This window comes from Camellia sinensis, chromosome 12 (genome assembly GCF_055761805.1).
Source record: "Camellia sinensis isolate YWXY chromosome 12, ASM5576180v1, whole genome shotgun sequence".
Classification (NCBI taxonomy): Eukaryota; Viridiplantae; Streptophyta; class Magnoliopsida; order Ericales; family Theaceae; genus Camellia; species Camellia sinensis.
The window spans coordinates 115,492,653-115,512,325 of NC_138972.1; the positions used below are offsets into that span (position 1 = coordinate 115,492,653).

Below are 19,673 nucleotides of genomic sequence, written 5' to 3' on the forward strand. Positions count from 1 at the left end.
TTTTTTTATGTGTATACGTTGAAAAACTGACAAGTGCCACAAAATTGTTAATTTTGACTTTTAGCTCGAACGAAAGAACCAAATTGAAAACTGACCTCAAAGTATAGACTAAATTATCTAATTTAAAACTATAAGGATCGAAGTAAAATTTAAGTAAAACTATAGGGATTGAAAATATAATTTACCCTAAAAAGATGTTAATAGTAAATGACAAAACAAATCTAATAATTTTGAGTATCTGACAATCATTATAAACAAAGTATGATAACAAGTGTCCATTTATTTATTTATTGTGAATCAATAAGAAAGTAAATATAAATATAAGAAATATTATATTAAATAGACCACTAGCCCAACAATAACTAGAAAGTCAACAATCACAAAACTTAACAATCAATCACCAAGCCCAAGCCCAAGCCCAAGCCCAAGCCTGATAACCACAATTGCTACATACAACTCTCATAATAAGGAAGAAATAAAAGCTATCATAAGGATATCAAACTCCTCTCCATAGGAGTTGAATCCAATGAACACTACCACAAGTGTCCATTACACACTAGCAACATTGTGTTGAGTAAAGAACAAACATACATAGAGTGATGCAAAGCAGAACCTACTGAGAAAAGTGAGATTGATGAGAAAGAGCTGAGATGTTTTCAACTTCAATTGAGCTCCTTCCCTTCAAAAAATTGGAGTACCAATGTGCAGAGAGTTTAGGGTATCTTTTCAAATCTTTGTCATCCAAATCTACATAGTAGAGGCCAAAGCATGATCCATAGCCACCCAATAACTCATACACATCCAAGAAAGACCATGTGAAATACCCTCTTGCATTTGATCCATTCCTTCCATATTGTCAAATTCAAAGAAGAAAACAAACAACGGTACAAAATAACCATATCAATGAAATGAAACCCAATATTATTTAAAGGGTTATTTACACCAAGACCCCCTATCAATTGTTACTACCAATTTACTATCAATTGGTAATGCAACATCCAAATATACCCTTCTCTTTTACCACCATAGTGTTCATAGTCTTCAACATTCTTATTTATCCGTTTTGGTTTTATTCATTTATTGTTCCATTCATAAAGCTTCCAATAAGCCAAAAGCCATTGGATTTAGCAAAGAAAAAGGCGAGTCGGATGCTACATATTTTATCCAAGAGGTTAATCTAACAACTAACAATTGACTTTCGTTTATAAAAAAATAAAAACAACAGAAGAATTAGACAGATACCTCACAGCATCAAGCAAACTCCCAATGAAACCATGCAAATATTTCACTCTTGCACTGTCATGTAATGTTGAATTCCGCTGTGTTTGCTGACCTGTCAAAAACAAGTTTTAGGAGTTTCAACAATTAGGGGGGAGAGAGAGAGAGAAAGAGAGAGAGAGACCGTTTTCATGGATGTAAATAGGAGGGTTGCCATAAAATTGCTTGAAATACTCCAAAACTCCAAGCAGACCAGAGGGTGTGATTGGGAACTGAATCAAAGAAACTGATTAATTAGTATAATTAATAATAATAAAAAAACCAAGAAGTAAAAAACCAACTTTGTGAAATTATTTTTTAGCCCCTTACCTCATCTGGTGGTGTATCATTAGACACAGCTGAAAACAATCCAAGAACTTATGAGATATATCATATCCATCAAATAAATTTTTTACCCATCAAAAAATTGAATAATTTCACTCAAAAGAATACCATGGTTGGCTCATCCGAGTTGAAGAAAAACATAATATGCAATTAAATTCAAACATGTCATGTAAATCATTTCTTCAAAGTAAATCGAGCTTGTGATGCAGGAAACGATGCAGTTGTGATTGATAGTAATTTCATGGATAGTTTGACTGTTTAATGGTAAAATGGCAATTTTGTTGATTTTTCAAGGCTGCCTGGTAAGGCCCAAAAAATTCATATTTGCAGAATTGGGAAATTTACTATATTGGAAAATTTTGAATTCTTAATTTCAAGTTCTAGACAAATCCATTTTAAATCAAGATTTTTCTGGGGTTTTTTTCCCCTTCAAATATATGCTATCTAGATTAGTTTTTTATTTATTTAATTTTGGCTTGATTTGGGAAGTGAATTGTAGCTTGACCACCTAGCAATGTTTACTATAAATCAAGTTGTAAGATCTTGAAAGAGGTAAAAACTACTCAAATGAAGGAGGGTACCCCTCGGTCTACGTGGCAACATCTAATTTTTTTTTTAGAGAGAAGGCAACATCTAATTAGTTAAGTCTATTTTGTGCCACATGGCATGGAGGAAATGACAAGAATTGCCAAAGGAGAATAACCCTCGGGATATATTTTGGGGAAAGTTAACTATAAACCCCTTTTACCTTCCTTTCATTGTTAAAAGGACTAAGAAAAAAATTATACTTTCTAAACCCCCTCATAATTATAAAATCTTACATAAATGACACAATTTATTATTTAAATATTTTATCAGACTATTATACCCCTCAACTAGATCTTTCCACCTTCTTCGTCCTCTCTCTCTCTCTCAGTTTTCGCACAACCGTTGCAGATTCCATGAAACCCTAAATTTTCGATTTCACAACTCTGCTCAGAAACCACAAATGAATAGCTATTGAATCGTCTCTATAATCTCTAGGTACAATCGATTCAATACATATCTGGTTATGTTAAATTCACAAATCATTCGAATCTCTTCACATTTCGCGATTTTTGTTGATGTTTCTACATAAATTTATCGACTCTCATCTTTAATTTTGTTGAAATTGAATGAGGATGTCGTTGGAGATTCGAAAGCTAGGGTTTCGGAGCAGATGGGGGAGATTCGGAGTGCGGTGGAGATGGCTCAATTGAAAGCGGAGAAGAAACATGATGAGGTTGTTGATGAGATGCTGGCGATGTTGAATGCGAAGGTTGAAGCTTCGAGATTGAAAGAAGTTGAACAGGAGGTTGGGAAGGATGTGGATGAGGAACAGTAGAATATATGTATATATATATATTTGTGTGTATGAGTGTTGTTGAACACATGTATTCTTTTCATTGAGATTTGCGATTGTTGATCGAGTTTTAGAAGTTTTTCTTCTCAATTAGATATATTGATTTGTTGATTAATTTGTTTTGTTTTTGTTTGTTTGTTTGTTTTTTATTTATTTTTGTTGTTTTTTATCTAATTTCATTTGACAGAACCAGAGTAAAATTTTACTCTGGTTCTGTCACGACCCAAACCCGGCCCTATGGGTTTAGCACCGTAACCGGCCAGTAATCTGAGATTACCGAAGGCCTGCTTAACAGTAATACAGTAAAACAGAGTACAGGGCCTGGCGGAAGCCAATACAGTAAATAAATAGTGTCCATTGAGCTGTGACAGTCTGTATGCAAAAAGGCTTTTCATACATTTATACAAAAACAGTATACACAATATTTACATTTATTCAGACTAGGGACCCGACCTAGATAACAGTACAGTAACACTCGGTCTATACAGAGCAGTAAAACAGTACAAAACAGTACAGAAGGGGGGAAAACAAACAAAACACCCCCCAAGCCATAGCATGGCAACTAGGAACCTCGCAGTGAGGCACAAAGAGGCACAAAGGCTGGCTTGACAAAACTGGAGTAACCCTGACGCCTCTAGCTGCGGTCTGGTGCCTGAACACCTACATATATATATGAGCAGTGAGCTAAAGCCCAGTGAATAAGATAAAGCGTAAAGAGGTTTAGAATGAATGTCCTTACAGTAAGGAAAACAGTTCAATTCAATCAGTATTTCAGTTGTTCAGTACAGTAAACAGTCATATGTGGTACATCCATTAGCATAACAGTAACAGTAGGTCTTGAAAGACCGAACAGTAATGATGGCCATCAGTCAGTAAACAGTAGTGGTTCCACGAGGGAACCGACAGAGAATTCTGTCGCAGTAACAGTAACAGTAAACAGTAAGTACTAAGGATGCCACAGTACAGTTCAGAAATAAAGGACATACATTCATTCAGTAAATAATACCAGTTCAGTAAACAGTTCAGTTCAGTATTCAAAAGATATCAGTTGAACATATCTTTACACAATTGTTACTCACAGAGTTCTGGGCTACAGTATGCTAGAGCGTGTCTCCCCAGTTGCCAACCCTACACAGTTCACAGATTGAACACACTAAGCTACACAGTTGGGAAATCTCATAACTTAATCCCTAATTTGCCTGGGTGTGTTCTACAATGATATCCTCATCAAGATGCCTTAAACTAGGCCTAAGAATGCCTAGGATGGGATGAGGATGCAAAAATACACTTGGAAAATATTTCGCAAAGTTTGCTGAAAATAGGAGCCTCGCTCGAGCGAGACTTTCTACGCTCGAGCGTAAGTCCAAAATCAAAGGCTTCGCTCGAGCGAGTAATCCTTCGCTCGAGCGGTCTGCAAAACAGTAAAAGTACTGGATGCTGAAATTTTACGCGCGATCCTCGCTCGATGGTCGCTCGAGCGGAGCCCTGGACAAAGGCGCTCGCTCGAGCGGGGAATCCTTCGCTCGAGCGAGGAAGCCAAATCTGGAATTTCCAGATCTGCCTCCCAAGCTCAAACCAAGCATTCTACCACTCCAAACTCGACCTCTTGGGCCCAAATTCTGGAAAACATCATTAAATTCAATGTATAACAAGTTTCAAAGCTCAATTTATGAATTCAAGCCCCAAAGGTGAGTCAATTAAAACCACATTCAAACCCATTTTCAAGAACAACATTCAAACATGTCATGCATGAGTTTTAAACCAAATTGAAGCTCCAAAGCTTGCTCAAATGAGCTCATTTCTTTCCAAAACCAGATGAAAACATGGTCTATAACAACAATATGAGCATGCATGTACTAATGTCCATGTAATTAACCTCAAAATGCAATAATACTAACATGCATGCAAGAGATGAGCTTCAATCCACCATTAATGAACCAAATCATGGCTTAGCTCTACAAATGAGGCATGAATCATGCAAGGATGAACTCAAGAACACCATTAAGATGATGAATGTCCTACCTTAGTCTTGTAGAATTAGGAGTGAGGGAGCTCAAATATGCAAATACACTTCAATTCTTCAAGATTCACAAGCTAATCAACAAAAACACTTCTCTCCCTCCCTAACTCTCTCTATGGTCGGCAATGAGAGGGGAAATGGCTGAGGAAATGTTGTCTTAGGCTCAAGTGTGTGTATTGAGTGGGCCACTAAGGGTGGCAAAATGGTAATTAAGCTTAACTCTTTAATTAGCTTATTTAATCTAATTTAATCATACCTAATCAATTTTCAGATAATTATACCATAAAATCACATTAAATATGAGGGTCACGGAACATCAATCGGTTTCTAATTCGGCCGCCGATAAGGCCTTCAATTAGAAGTTTAAACATATAAACGTGAACAGATAATCAGACAATCAAACAGATAGAATGCAATTAACTAACATATACTCAGTCAATTCAGTTTTAATTTCAGTCAGTCAGTTATCAGTTCCGTTTAGCAGTAATCGGTGATTATCGGTAATCAATCAGTCCTTAATCAGTAAACAGTATGAGGGTTGTTACAGGTTCTATTGCTCTGTTTTTTTCATTTGACAGAACCAGAGTAAAATTTTACTTTTATACAGAGTAAAATTTTACTTTTGTGTAGAGTCTAACATTTTACTCATTTTTTAGAGTAAAATTTTACTTTTCTACAAAGTAAAATTTTACTTTTGTGTAGAGTCTAACATTTTACTAGTTTTTCAGAGTAAAATTTTACTTTTATACAGAGTGAAATTTTACTTTTAATTTCAGAGTGTAAAATTTTACTTTTATACAGAGTAAAATTTTATTTTCATACAGAGTAAAATTTTACTTTTAGTTTCAGAATGTAAAATTTTACTTTTATACAGAGTAAAATTTTACTTTTATACAGAGTAAAATTTTACTCTGAAATATATAGTAAAGATGACTTAATAGGAGAGCTGATAGATATGAAGGTAATATAGTAAAAGAAACAAGTTTTAAAATATTAGAGGGTTTTGAAGGTACTTATATAATTCTTGTCCTTTTGAAAGACAAATTAGATAGTGAGGAGGCTATCACCAAATCCCCCTATATTTTGGAATATCCATTTAGATCTACTTGGTCACCAAGAAAAACTTTATTATACATACACCTACACCCCCATGGGTTAATGTATGCTTTCATTCACTACTCAACATCTCAATTCTTATCATCCTTATCTTATCTCTTCTTTTATGGAAACTAACTTGAGCGTTGGAGTGTCCAACCGACCAGGGCACTAATAGTGTTTTTCTCTTGTGGATTTCAAGTTCACATCGGTTTCAATGTCTTCTATCATCTTCTCTGTTGATTATCTTCATCAAACAAGGTATATTTTTTGTCCTTTACAAGGTTAAAACAATCCTTGTTTGAATAATAAAAATTTAGAGAAAGTTTTTCTCTATTGAATTGTTCTTTTTTCCTTAACATTTTTCTAGTTCATTCCATACGCTTTCCTACATCAACTTCCAAGTTGCAAATTGTGTTAATCCAGTTTAGTGAGTATATTAGGGATTGACATACGTATTATATCGACTGCCATGTCAGCATTGAAGTCCCTGTTATTTATTTTGAGGCTGCTAGGTTTGTCTTTGATGTATAAAGTATTGTAATGGTTGACTCCTAAGAAGTCAAAGGAACCCTTGACTAGTTTGGACTCAACTTTTGTGAATTCTGGAATTCTTGATCCTGCATTCTTCTTCACTATCTTTGGATAGTCACCAAATACCAGGGGATTGATAATCCTGCAACAAAATCAGACAAACAATGAAAAAAGATGGTTTTAACTTTTCACATACAAAAAATTCCCTGAATTCAAGATAATATCCCCCTTTGTTTTGACACAAAACATTTTTTTCGAAACATTTTCTATGAAAAATGTATTATGCAGAAAATATTTTTATTTTTTTTCATGTTTGGTTGCAATGTTGAAACTATTGTGCTCATTGTTATAGCAGCGATGTGGTGGTGTAGTGGTGGTGACAAGGTAATGGTGGTGAGGGTGGTGGTGTCAACGGCGACAGAGGTGGCAGTGGCAATTGTGGAGTGGTGGTGGTAGAGGCGGTGGCAGTGATAGTGGCATAGTGGTGGTCGAGGCAATAGTATTAGTGGTGCCAGTGATAGTGGCATGATGGTGAGGGTGGTGTTGGTGGCAGTGGCGATAGCAACCACCATGGTAGTGGTGGTGGTTGGTGGTAATAGTGTAGTGTGTTAGAAATATTGTAGTTCGGACAATTTTTTCACTTTTCAAAGCAGGAAAAAAATTTGTCCAAAGAAATTTAATTTCTGCTAATTTTCATTTCTTATCGTACTATTTACTAAAAAATACAAAAATATTTTTTGCCGAAACAAACTATGGTGATTATGTGTCAACATTTAATAAATTAAGATGCATAACATCATTTTATGTATTTACAATTTGTAACTCACCACCCAATATAGAAGTCATTAGCTCTTTGAGTTGCAATCAAATCTTCTGTTGCATTAGTACTAGGGATATACCAATAAGCAAATACATTTATTCCTATGAATCCTCGTTGCCTGCCCTGTTTCATAACATATTTCTCCAACAATTATAAGCATTATATGTGATATTTTTTTCATCATTGTCAAAATTAGTAGTAAAATGAAGACTAAAGGAGAGACCAATATGCAAGACTCCCGCTACTACGAGGTCTAGGAATGAACATATTGGAGAATGCCATTGATGGGTGTCAGCAAATTTTAAACATTTTTTTTTTTATTGGCAAAAGTCAGTAGTTAGTTGTTAGATTAGCACCTCGGGAGAGTTGAAACTCACACTCATGCATTTTGCAAGAAAATCTTGCCCTCTCATTCCAGTCCTAGGCGTGGAACCCAAGGCCTCCCCTTAGGAGAGACTTGGTGGCCAAAGGGCTAGCCAACTAGCCCGTGTCAACAAATTTTAAACATTTTTTTTTTGATCGGCGAAAGACAGTAATTAGTTGTTAGATTAGCACCTTGGGGGAGTTGAAACTCACACCCATACACTTTGCAAGAAAATCTTGCCCTCCCATTCCACTTCAGGAGTGGAACCCAAGACCTACCCTTAGGAGAGACTGTGGCCAAAGGGCTAGCCAACTAGGCTAAAGCCACTTGGTTAGCAAATTTTAAACATTAATGTTACTATAAGTCATCATCACGTCATTTCACTGGCCAAAGTGTTCGTCCAATATCACTTAGGTGGTGTTTCATAAAACATCGTAAAAAAAGGCTAACCCAATGTTTATAAAATGTCACTAACATAAGACAACTCCATAAATATTTAGCAGCGTTTGTGTTAAGTTTTAGTGACTTTTTTAAACGTTGGTAAACGACAAATTTCCTATAGTGTATGTGTATAGTCTTACTGCTGCATGCTAAGAATGATAATACAATTTTTTTATCTAAGGAGATGCTTTAGCAAGTTAAGATAAAGGATAGTGGATTCCTCAATGTTTCTTATGAAGCTAATGGAATACCTGGTACTTGTTCTTGTACAAATTTGCAGCCGATGCGTGTGCCAGCAAGATATTATGAGCAACAATGTATGGCTCAGAGGATGAGTTACCTTTAGAACAGTTAATTCCAAATGGGAAAGAACATCGATTTGGGGGCGTAATGCCTACATCGTAACCACCCAAAACAAACACGTTGACCTCATTAAAGGTAGTCCAATACAAAACCCTATCGCCAAATTCTCTAAAGCACACCTCAGCATATGCCATGAAATCTTTCCTGCACCCGCAAAATAGCTAATTTCATTTTTGAAAATGAAAACTCAGTGCATGATAATACTGCTAAAGTGGGGAATGGAAAAGGCAAGATGTACAAATAGATAATTGCATGAACAAAAAAAAAAAAAAAAATCATATATTTTGTTTTCCAAGAAGAGTATGTACGAAAAACAAAAAAGTGAGTGAAGCAGAAGCCAATAGTGATAACCATACACAAATTTTGGACTAAGACATCCTCCATATTCATCTTCAAGAGCCTGCGGCAGATCATAGTGCACTAATGTAGCATGTGGTTGGATTCCTGCTTGATAAAATATAAGGAAAAAAGATATCAATTGGGGGGGGGTTATTATTAACATTTTGAGTTGTTTGGTTAACAATTTGGAAGTAACTTTTCTTGATTTGATAAGAAAAATAATTGATTTGCAATTTTGTGTATAGAAGATTCCAAATGCAAACCAAACAGTATTACAATGTTTATGAAGAAGAAGATGTGGATGTGACCACCATGTCTGATAAGTTCATTGATGAGATTGTTGTAATATTTCAATCCCTTTGGATTTACAGCTCCTCTTCCATCTATTAAAAATAATAATAAAAAGGGATGAGCACTAGCATATGAAAAGAACCAGAATTTGTCTAACATGAAAAAATAAAATAAAAAATATGAGAGAGTTATGTGATCATACTAGGGATAAGCCTTGGCCATGAGATGGAGAATCTATAGGCCTCCAAGCCTGTTTCCACCATCAGTTGGATGTCTTCCTGCAAGAGATTAATGTTTCACTTCACACATAGACCATATATACTCCGCAGCCACTAACGCTGCGTTTGGTTGGAGGATTTTGAGAGAGATTTGGAAAGAGAAACGGAAAAAGTAGGTGAAATATCAATAAAACATGCCTATATTTCACCTTGTTTCATACACCTTTTCCCTTTCCCTTTCCCTTTCCAAATCCCTTTTCAAATCCCCCAACCAAACACAGCATAAGGGATAGTGTAGTGAACATCATGTCTAATAAGAATCATGCATTCTTGGATCAATTACTCATAAAGATTGAAGAGGATGTGATGCATAGAATTAGAGGGGATGGATGAAATTAATGTAAAATGCATAAAAGCTGCGTTTGTTTATGTGTACTGGTCAATTCAAAATATCATGTTTGGATACAAAAGTGAGTCTCCGAAAAATCTCTCTAAACTATATGTCTTCGTATGACGGACTATTAAGGCCTTGTTTGGCTAGTGATTTTTTTAGTTAAAAAGTTAAAAAATTATTAAAAAAATTAAAAAATCAACAATTTATATCAAAAAAAAAAAATTCTCTACTTTTTGCACATTTTTTCGTAAAAAATAAAAAAGTCATTCCACACATGTTAATTTTTTTTATATTATATTTTAGCTAAAAAATTAAAAAGTTACTAAAAAAATATGTTTCCAAACGAGGCCTAACTCTCATGGGAGAGGGTGGATACAAAATGGAGAGATTAAATGAGGGTCGCATTATGGGTTAGAAAACCAAAATATCCTTCATATTGGATCATTTAGACTACGTATTCCTTACCTAGTGATTCCAAACAAACATGCCAAATCTGGAATTTCCAGATCTGCCTCCCAAGCTCAAACCAAGCATTCTACCACTCCAAACTCGACCTCTTGGGCCCAAATTCTGGAAAACATCATTAAATTCAATGTATAACAAGTTTCAAAGCTCAATTTATGAATTCAAGCCCCAAAGGTGAGTCAATTAAAACCACATTCAAACCCATTTTCAAGAACAACATTCAAACATGTCATGCATGAGTTTTAAACCAAATTGAAGCTCCAAAGCTTGCTCAAATGAGCTCATTTCTTTCCAAAACCAGATGAAAACATGGTCTATAACAACAATATGAGCATGCATGTACTAATGTCCATGTAATTAACCTCAAAATGCAATAATACTAACATGCATGCAAGAGATGAGCTTCAATCCACCATTAATGAACCAAATCATGGCTTAGCTCTACAAATGAGGCATGAATCATGCAAGGATGAACTCAAGAACACCATTAAGATGATGAATGTCCTACCTTAGTCTTGTAGAATTAGGAGTGAGGGAGCTCAAATATGCAAATACACTTCAATTCTTCAAGATTCACAAGCTAATCAACAAAAACACTTCTCTCCCTCCCTAACTCTCTCTATGGTCGGCAATGAGAGGGGAAATGGCTGAGGAAATGTTGTCTTAGGCTCAAGTGTGTGTATTGAGTGGGCCACTAAGGGTGGCAAAATGGTAATTAAGCTTAACTCTTTAATTAGCTTATTTAATCTAATTTAATCATACCTAATCAATTTTCAGATAATTATACCATAAAATCACATTAAATATGAGGGTCACGGAACATCAATCGGTTTCTAATTCGGCCGCCGATAAGGCCTTCAATTAGAAGTTTAAACATATAAACGTGAACAGATAATCAGACAATCAAACAGATAGAATGCAATTAACTAACATATACTCAGTCAATTCAGTTTTAATTTCAGTCAGTCAGTTATCAGTTCCGTTTAGCAGTAATCGGTGATTATCGGTAATCAATCAGTCCTTAATCAGTAAACAGTATGAGGGTTGTTACAGGTTCTATTGCTCTGTTTTTTTCATTTGACAGAACCAGAGTAAAATTTTACTTTTATACAGAGTAAAATTTTACTTTTGTGTAGAGTCTAACATTTTACTCATTTTTTAGAGTAAAATTTTACTTTTCTACAAAGTAAAATTTTACTTTTGTGTAGAGTCTAACATTTTACTAGTTTTTCAGAGTAAAATTTTACTTTTATACAGAGTGAAATTTTACTTTTAATTTCAGAGTGTAAAATTTTACTTTTATACAGAGTAAAATTTTATTTTCATACAGAGTAAAATTTTACTTTTAGTTTCAGAATGTAAAATTTTACTTTTATACAGAGTAAAATTTTACTTTTATACAGAGTAAAATTTTACTCTGAAATATATAGTAAAGATGACTTAATAGGAGAGCTGATAGATATGAAGGTAATATAGTAAAAGAAACAAGTTTTAAAATATTAGAGGGTTTTGAAGGTACTTATATAATTCTTGTCCTTTTGAAAGACAAATTAGATAGTGAGGAGGCTATCACCAAATCCCCCTATATTTTGGAATATCCATTTAGATCTACTTGGTCACCAAGAAAAACTTTATTATACATACACCTACACCCCCATGGGTTAATGTATGCTTTCATTCACTACTCAACATCTCAATTCTTATCATCCTTATCTTATCTCTTCTTTTATGGAAACTAACTTGAGCGTTGGAGTGTCCAACCGACCAGGGCACTAATAGTGTTTTTCTCTTGTGGATTTCAAGTTCACATCGGTTTCAATGTCTTCTATCATCTTCTCTGTTGATTATCTTCATCAAACAAGGTATATTTTTTGTCCTTTACAAGGTTAAAACAATCCTTGTTTGAATAATAAAAATTTAGAGAAAGTTTTTCTCTATTGAATTGTTCTTTTTTCCTTAACATTTTTCTAGTTCATTCCATACGCTTTCCTACATCAACTTCCAAGTTGCAAATTGTGTTAATCCAGTTTAGTGAGTATATTAGGGATTGACATACGTATTATATCGACTGCCATGTCAGCATTGAAGTCCCTGTTATTTATTTTGAGGCTGCTAGGTTTGTCTTTGATGTATAAAGTATTGTAATGGTTGACTCCTAAGAAGTCAAAGGAACCCTTGACTAGTTTGGACTCAACTTTTGTGAATTCTGGAATTCTTGATCCTGCATTCTTCTTCACTATCTTTGGATAGTCACCAAATACCAGGGGATTGATAATCCTGCAACAAAATCAGACAAACAATGAAAAAAGATGGTTTTAACTTTTCACATACAAAAAATTCCCTGAATTCAAGATAATATCCCCCTTTGTTTTGACACAAAACATTTTTTTCGAAACATTTTCTATGAAAAATGTATTATGCAGAAAATATTTTTATTTTTTTTCATGTTTGGTTGCAATGTTGAAACTATTGTGCTCATTGTTATAGCAGCGATGTGGTGGTGTAGTGGTGGTGACAAGGTAATGGTGGTGAGGGTGGTGGTGTCAACGGCGACAGAGGTGGCAGTGGCAATTGTGGAGTGGTGGTGGTAGAGGCGGTGGCAGTGATAGTGGCATAGTGGTGGTCGAGGCAATAGTATTAGTGGTGCCAGTGATAGTGGCATGATGGTGAGGGTGGTGTTGGTGGCAGTGGCGATAGCAACCACCATGGTAGTGGTGGTGGTTGGTGGTAATAGTGTAGTGTGTTAGAAATATTGTAGTTCGGACAATTTTTTCACTTTTCAAAGCAGGAAAAAAATTTGTCCAAAGAAATTTAATTTCTGCTAATTTTCATTTCTTATCGTACTATTTACTAAAAAATACAAAAATATTTTTTGCCGAAACAAACTATGGTGATTATGTGTCAACATTTAATAAATTAAGATGCATAACATCATTTTATGTATTTACAATTTGTAACTCACCACCCAATATAGAAGTCATTAGCTCTTTGAGTTGCAATCAAATCTTCTGTTGCATTAGTACTAGGGATATACCAATAAGCAAATACATTTATTCCTATGAATCCTCGTTGCCTGCCCTGTTTCATAACATATTTCTCCAACAATTATAAGCATTATATGTGATATTTTTTTCATCATTGTCAAAATTAGTAGTAAAATGAAGACTAAAGGAGAGACCAATATGCAAGACTCCCGCTACTACGAGGTCTAGGAATGAACATATTGGAGAATGCCATTGATGGGTGTCAGCAAATTTTAAACATTTTTTTTTTTATTGGCAAAAGTCAGTAGTTAGTTGTTAGATTAGCACCTCGGGAGAGTTGAAACTCACACTCATGCATTTTGCAAGAAAATCTTGCCCTCTCATTCCAGTCCTAGGCGTGGAACCCAAGGCCTCCCCTTAGGAGAGACTTGGTGGCCAAAGGGCTAGCCAACTAGCCCGTGTCAACAAATTTTAAACATTTTTTTTTTGATCGGCGAAAGACAGTAATTAGTTGTTAGATTAGCACCTTGGGGGAGTTGAAACTCACACCCATACACTTTGCAAGAAAATCTTGCCCTCCCATTCCACTTCAGGAGTGGAACCCAAGACCTACCCTTAGGAGAGACTGTGGCCAAAGGGCTAGCCAACTAGGCTAAAGCCACTTGGTTAGCAAATTTTAAACATTAATGTTACTATAAGTCATCATCACGTCATTTCACTGGCCAAAGTGTTCGTCCAATATCACTTAGGTGGTGTTTCATAAAACATCGTAAAAAAAGGCTAACCCAATGTTTATAAAATGTCACTAACATAAGACAACTCCATAAATATTTAGCAGCGTTTGTGTTAAGTTTTAGTGACTTTTTTAAACGTTGGTAAACGACAAATTTCCTATAGTGTATGTGTATAGTCTTACTGCTGCATGCTAAGAATGATAATACAATTTTTTTATCTAAGGAGATGCTTTAGCAAGTTAAGATAAAGGATAGTGGATTCCTCAATGTTTCTTATGAAGCTAATGGAATACCTGGTACTTGTTCTTGTACAAATTTGCAGCCGATGCGTGTGCCAGCAAGATATTATGAGCAACAATGTATGGCTCAGAGGATGAGTTACCTTTAGAACAGTTAATTCCAAATGGGAAAGAACATCGATTTGGGGGCGTAATGCCTACATCGTAACCACCCAAAACAAACACGTTGACCTCATTAAAGGTAGTCCAATACAAAACCCTATCGCCAAATTCTCTAAAGCACACCTCAGCATATGCCATGAAATCTTTCCTGCACCCGCAAAATAGCTAATTTCATTTTTGAAAATGAAAACTCAGTGCATGATAATACTGCTAAAGTGGGGAATGGAAAAGGCAAGATGTACAAATAGATAATTGCATGAACAAAAAAAAAAAAAAAAATCATATATTTTGTTTTCCAAGAAGAGTATGTACGAAAAACAAAAAAGTGAGTGAAGCAGAAGCCAATAGTGATAACCATACACAAATTTTGGACTAAGACATCCTCCATATTCATCTTCAAGAGCCTGCGGCAGATCATAGTGCACTAATGTAGCATGTGGTTGGATTCCTGCTTGATAAAATATAAGGAAAAAAGATATCAATTGGGGGGGGGTTATTATTAACATTTTGAGTTGTTTGGTTAACAATTTGGAAGTAACTTTTCTTGATTTGATAAGAAAAATAATTGATTTGCAATTTTGTGTATAGAAGATTCCAAATGCAAACCAAACAGTATTACAATGTTTATGAAGAAGAAGATGTGGATGTGACCACCATGTCTGATAAGTTCATTGATGAGATTGTTGTAATATTTCAATCCCTTTGGATTTACAGCTCCTCTTCCATCTATTAAAAATAATAATAAAAAGGGATGAGCACTAGCATATGAAAAGAACCAGAATTTGTCTAACATGAAAAAATAAAATAAAAAATATGAGAGAGTTATGTGATCATACTAGGGATAAGCCTTGGCCATGAGATGGAGAATCTATAGGCCTCCAAGCCTGTTTCCACCATCAGTTGGATGTCTTCCTGCAAGAGATTAATGTTTCACTTCACACATAGACCATATATACTCCGCAGCCACTAACGCTGCGTTTGGTTGGAGGATTTTGAGAGAGATTTGGAAAGAGAAACGGAAAAAGTAGGTGAAATATCAATAAAACATGCCTATATTTCACCTTGTTTCATACACCTTTTCCCTTTCCCTTTCCCTTTCCAAATCCCTTTTCAAATCCCCCAACCAAACACAGCATAAGGGATAGTGTAGTGAACATCATGTCTAATAAGAATCATGCATTCTTGGATCAATTACTCATAAAGATTGAAGAGGATGTGATGCATAGAATTAGAGGGGATGGATGAAATTAATGTAAAATGCATAAAAGCTGCGTTTGTTTATGTGTACTGGTCAATTCAAAATATCATGTTTGGATACAAAAGTGAGTCTCCGAAAAATCTCTCTAAACTATATGTCTTCGTATGACGGACTATTAAGGCCTTGTTTGGCTAGTGATTTTTTTAGTTAAAAAGTTAAAAAATTATTAAAAAAATTAAAAAATCAACAATTTATATCAAAAAAAAAAAATTCTCTACTTTTTGCACATTTTTTCGTAAAAAATAAAAAAGTCATTCCACACATGTTAATTTTTTTTATATTATATTTTAGCTAAAAAATTAAAAAGTTACTAAAAAAATATGTTTCCAAACGAGGCCTAACTCTCATGGGAGAGGGTGGATACAAAATGGAGAGATTAAATGAGGGTCGCATTATGGGTTAGAAAACCAAAATATCCTTCATATTGGATCATTTAGACTACGTATTCCTTACCTAGTGATTCCAAACAAACATGTAATGGAATAGGATATAATTCTATTATTCCCCCCCCCCCCCCCCCTTCTAATGCAGGGACATACCAAATGTGGGATATGATATGTAATCCTAAGGGATTGGTAATATAATCTAACCAAACAAACATGACCTAAGGCCTCGTTTGGGAACAGGTTAATTTAGTAACTTTTTGGTTATTTGGCTAAAAAGATAAGTAAAAAAAACTTGTATGTTTGGGATGACTTTTTGGCTAATTACGAAAAGATGTGCAAAAAGTAGAGAAAAAAGAGAATCTTTGACTTTTTGGTATAGGTTGTTGGCTTTTTGACTAATTTAATAACTTTTTGACTAATTGACTAAAATAGTCTCTTGCCAAACGAGGCCTAAGTGTTGTGTAATTGGAAGATTCTTATAAGTTGGATGGAAAACTTAAGACTACTATATGACTTGCTATAATGTATGGTACCAGTTGTTCGTAAATCACACTCACGTATCAATTAAATCCACAAAAATCACACCCACACTAGACAAGTTCGTAGATTATCAAAGGTGAATGAATTTCAATTTGGTTTACTCCTCGCCCCTCGCCATCATGGCCGTTCATCTTCACACGGTGACAAGAGAGGAAAAAAAAAAACAGTGAGGAGGTGGGTTTTGATTTGGTGTGCCCAAGTACATTGTCATGTTAAAATGAGTGGTTATAATATGGATGATTGTTATTGATGAGTGGTTTTAATCTAATGTGGTTAAATTAAAAGTTGAAAAGAGTAATGTATAATTTTTTTCTCGTATCTAAATAAGGATATTTTTTGATTTTTATAAAAGATGTACAGAAAAATAAATAGTTGATATAACCAAAATAAATGTACTTATCTAAACAAGTACACTTATTTAAGGATTGTCAAACAAACTCTTTAGTCATTTCTAATGAAATTCTTATTAAATCAACTCCCTCATCGTAGTGTTAATAGGATTATTTGTTATTTTTTTATTTTTCTTTTGTTACACAACTTAACATAAATTGACAGATAGTTAAAATTAAAATTAATTTGAAAGTTTAGAATTTAAATTCAAAAAATAAAAATGTAGAGTTTGATATGTTCTAAGGGTCAATTTTTTATTTATTTTTTTTTTTTTTAAAGATTGCAAATATAAAGGCTTAAGAGAAATTGATTAATGTGGTCGATCCCAAGTTACTGGGACAAAGTTTTGTTTAGTTTAGTTGATTTGATCCAATCTCAACACATCATAAAATCAAATTAAACAAGTCCATCTTAATCTTATTATACAACCCCAACAATGGAATTTAAATTTGCCCACTCATTTTAAGAGCGTGCAAACAAAATACATGATATTGATAGTGGATTTAATATGTAAAAAAACATATTTATCGTATTGAAAATTTTATTATTTCAATTAATTAAAATTGATGTTTTGTTGACAGATTTTAATAATGTTCGAATAAATTCGAACTCTCAATAACAAAGAGAGAAGAAAAGAAAAGAAAGAAAATGACGAATTAAAGCATTGCGGATACCTTGTATTTGTGGTAACTGTCGCATGCTATGTCCCCGGTTGCACCGTCATTCGCTGAAATTTGAGTTTTATCTACATATCAATTAATTTTGATAATTTAAAAAAAAAAAAAAAATTTGAATAGTGTATGAGAGAGCCAATGCAAGATTGGGGAGAAATAGGTTGCTTTTGATGTAATGATTGAGATTAAGAATATGTTTGGATGATAAATTTGAATAAAATTTGAAAAATAAATAAGAAAGCTAAGGGAAATGAAACAATAAAAATAATTTATATTTTTTATTTACATTTACATTTCTCTCATCTTTTTCTTTTTCAAATTACTATCAAGTCCATAATCCAACAAACAGTCTACAAAAATAAGAAGAGAAAAGAAAAACGGACCGGCGTGTGCGAAGGTGTCCCAAATGCTAGAAGCTCTTCCATCTTCGAATGCAGCACCCTCAACCTTATTTTTTGTTTATTTTTTCATATACACAAACATACATACATTCAATGTAATGTAACAGTAACATTCATCCAAATCTTCTTTCTTTCTTTCTTTATGACCCATTCTCTCTGTTTTTTGCTTCATACAATCTCTTTGTTTGGTTGGAGATTTAGGGAGGAATTTAGAAATAGAAAGTAAAAGGATACGTGAAACTAGATGAAATATAAGCATATTTTATTTTTATTTCACCTACCTTTTATTTTTCTCTTTTCAAATCCCCAACCAAATACGGCGTAAAACAAATAATATATTAATTAAAGAACAAAGAAATAGAGAAGAGTAAATTACACCACTGGTCCCTCTAGTTTGTTCGAAAGTTTACTTTAGTGCTCATAATTTGAATTTAAACTATTTGATCTATATATTTTTGATTTTGTTGCAATCCAATTCCTCTGTCACGTGTTATTAACAATTTGAAAGGAAACAATTTTGATATATCGAAAGAAAAAAAAGAAAGAAAAAATAATTACGTGCAAAATTAGAGAGGCTAAAATAAAATTAAAAACAAATTATATTAAATTTTATTTTGGTCCCTCTGGTTTCCCTCATAGTGTTTCTCCGTTTTAAATTATAACAATAATTGACGGACATTGCAACAAAATTAAATTTGTGTAGACTGAATTATTCAAATTAAAATTGCGGAGACTTTAAATGGTGTAAGTTATCCAATAAAGAAGGGGAACCTGATAAGCAGAGGTGCCAGAACCGAAGACGAAGTGAGGTGGTAATGGGAAGTCATGTCTGCTAAAGTTGCTGGTGGTAACAGAGATGGACAAGATTAGTGGTGACGCCGCCAAGTTCACCAGAAGAAATAGCTGAAAACAGAGGCTCACCACCACCACCACCACCACCATTCTCCTCTCTCTCTCTCTCTCCAACTTCACATTCCAAGGAGGCTCAGAGCTAGCAAGTAGTAAGTAGTAGTAGTAGTAGTGTAGTGTGAGTCTCTGTCTCTTATAAAAGCTATCTCATTGATTAAAGTCCGCATTCCCTCCTTTTCCTTTATGTTCTCTCAACCATTCATTCTCATTTATGTACATGAGGCCGAAATCCATTTAGAATATATCTCCCATGTGCGTATCATAAAATGACAGCCTTAAAAGAGTTAAATTTGAAGAGTTAAATTTGGTATACCGTGGGGACCCCAGGGGTGACCCCAGCACCCCCACCTCCACGTGGGGGGAGTGGGAGAAGACAAAGAAAAATAAAAATAAAAAATAAAAAATAAAATATGCACCAATCTGAAAACAGTGAGGGTGTTGGGTCCAGGACATTTTCCTTTGGTATATATCTAATAATATTAAAATGATATAATTTGGCAAATTTTATTTTCTTCTATCTCTAATGTTGAATTGTCAACTTGATATGCCAAAGTTAAATTTAGGTATGCTATGCTACTCAAAAATGTCAAAATTTTGGCAACCTTACTCTAATTCAAAAAAAAAAAAATTTAAATTTTATTTTATGAAAAAGTCTAGGAACATAGTAAT

The 19,673-nt window shown here is 34.2% G+C and overlaps 1 protein-coding gene across 1 annotated transcript; it reads right to left on the bottom strand.

The window, feature by feature from the left end:
• Nucleotides 1-309: 309 nt before the first annotated feature.
• Nucleotides 310-19,100, bottom strand: LOC114286568 (beta-glucosidase 10). The gene is made up of 19 exons (XM_082897193.1): nucleotides 18,867-19,100; nucleotides 18,078-18,141; nucleotides 17,695-17,765; nucleotides 15,283-15,358; nucleotides 15,101-15,172; nucleotides 14,807-14,894; nucleotides 14,339-14,594; nucleotides 13,290-13,405; nucleotides 12,349-12,604; nucleotides 9,453-9,528; nucleotides 9,271-9,342; nucleotides 8,977-9,064; nucleotides 8,509-8,764; nucleotides 7,460-7,575; nucleotides 6,554-6,774; nucleotides 1,588-1,616; nucleotides 1,403-1,490; nucleotides 1,243-1,333; nucleotides 310-845 (listed from the first exon to the last, which is right to left on the bottom strand). Exons 1-19 carry the CDS (start codon nucleotides 19,035-19,037, stop codon nucleotides 614-616), a joined length of 2,439 nt encoding a protein of 812 aa, XP_082753319.1. The 5' UTR covers nucleotides 19,038-19,100; the 3' UTR covers nucleotides 310-613.
• Between the last annotated feature and the right edge of the window lie 573 nt (nucleotides 19,101-19,673).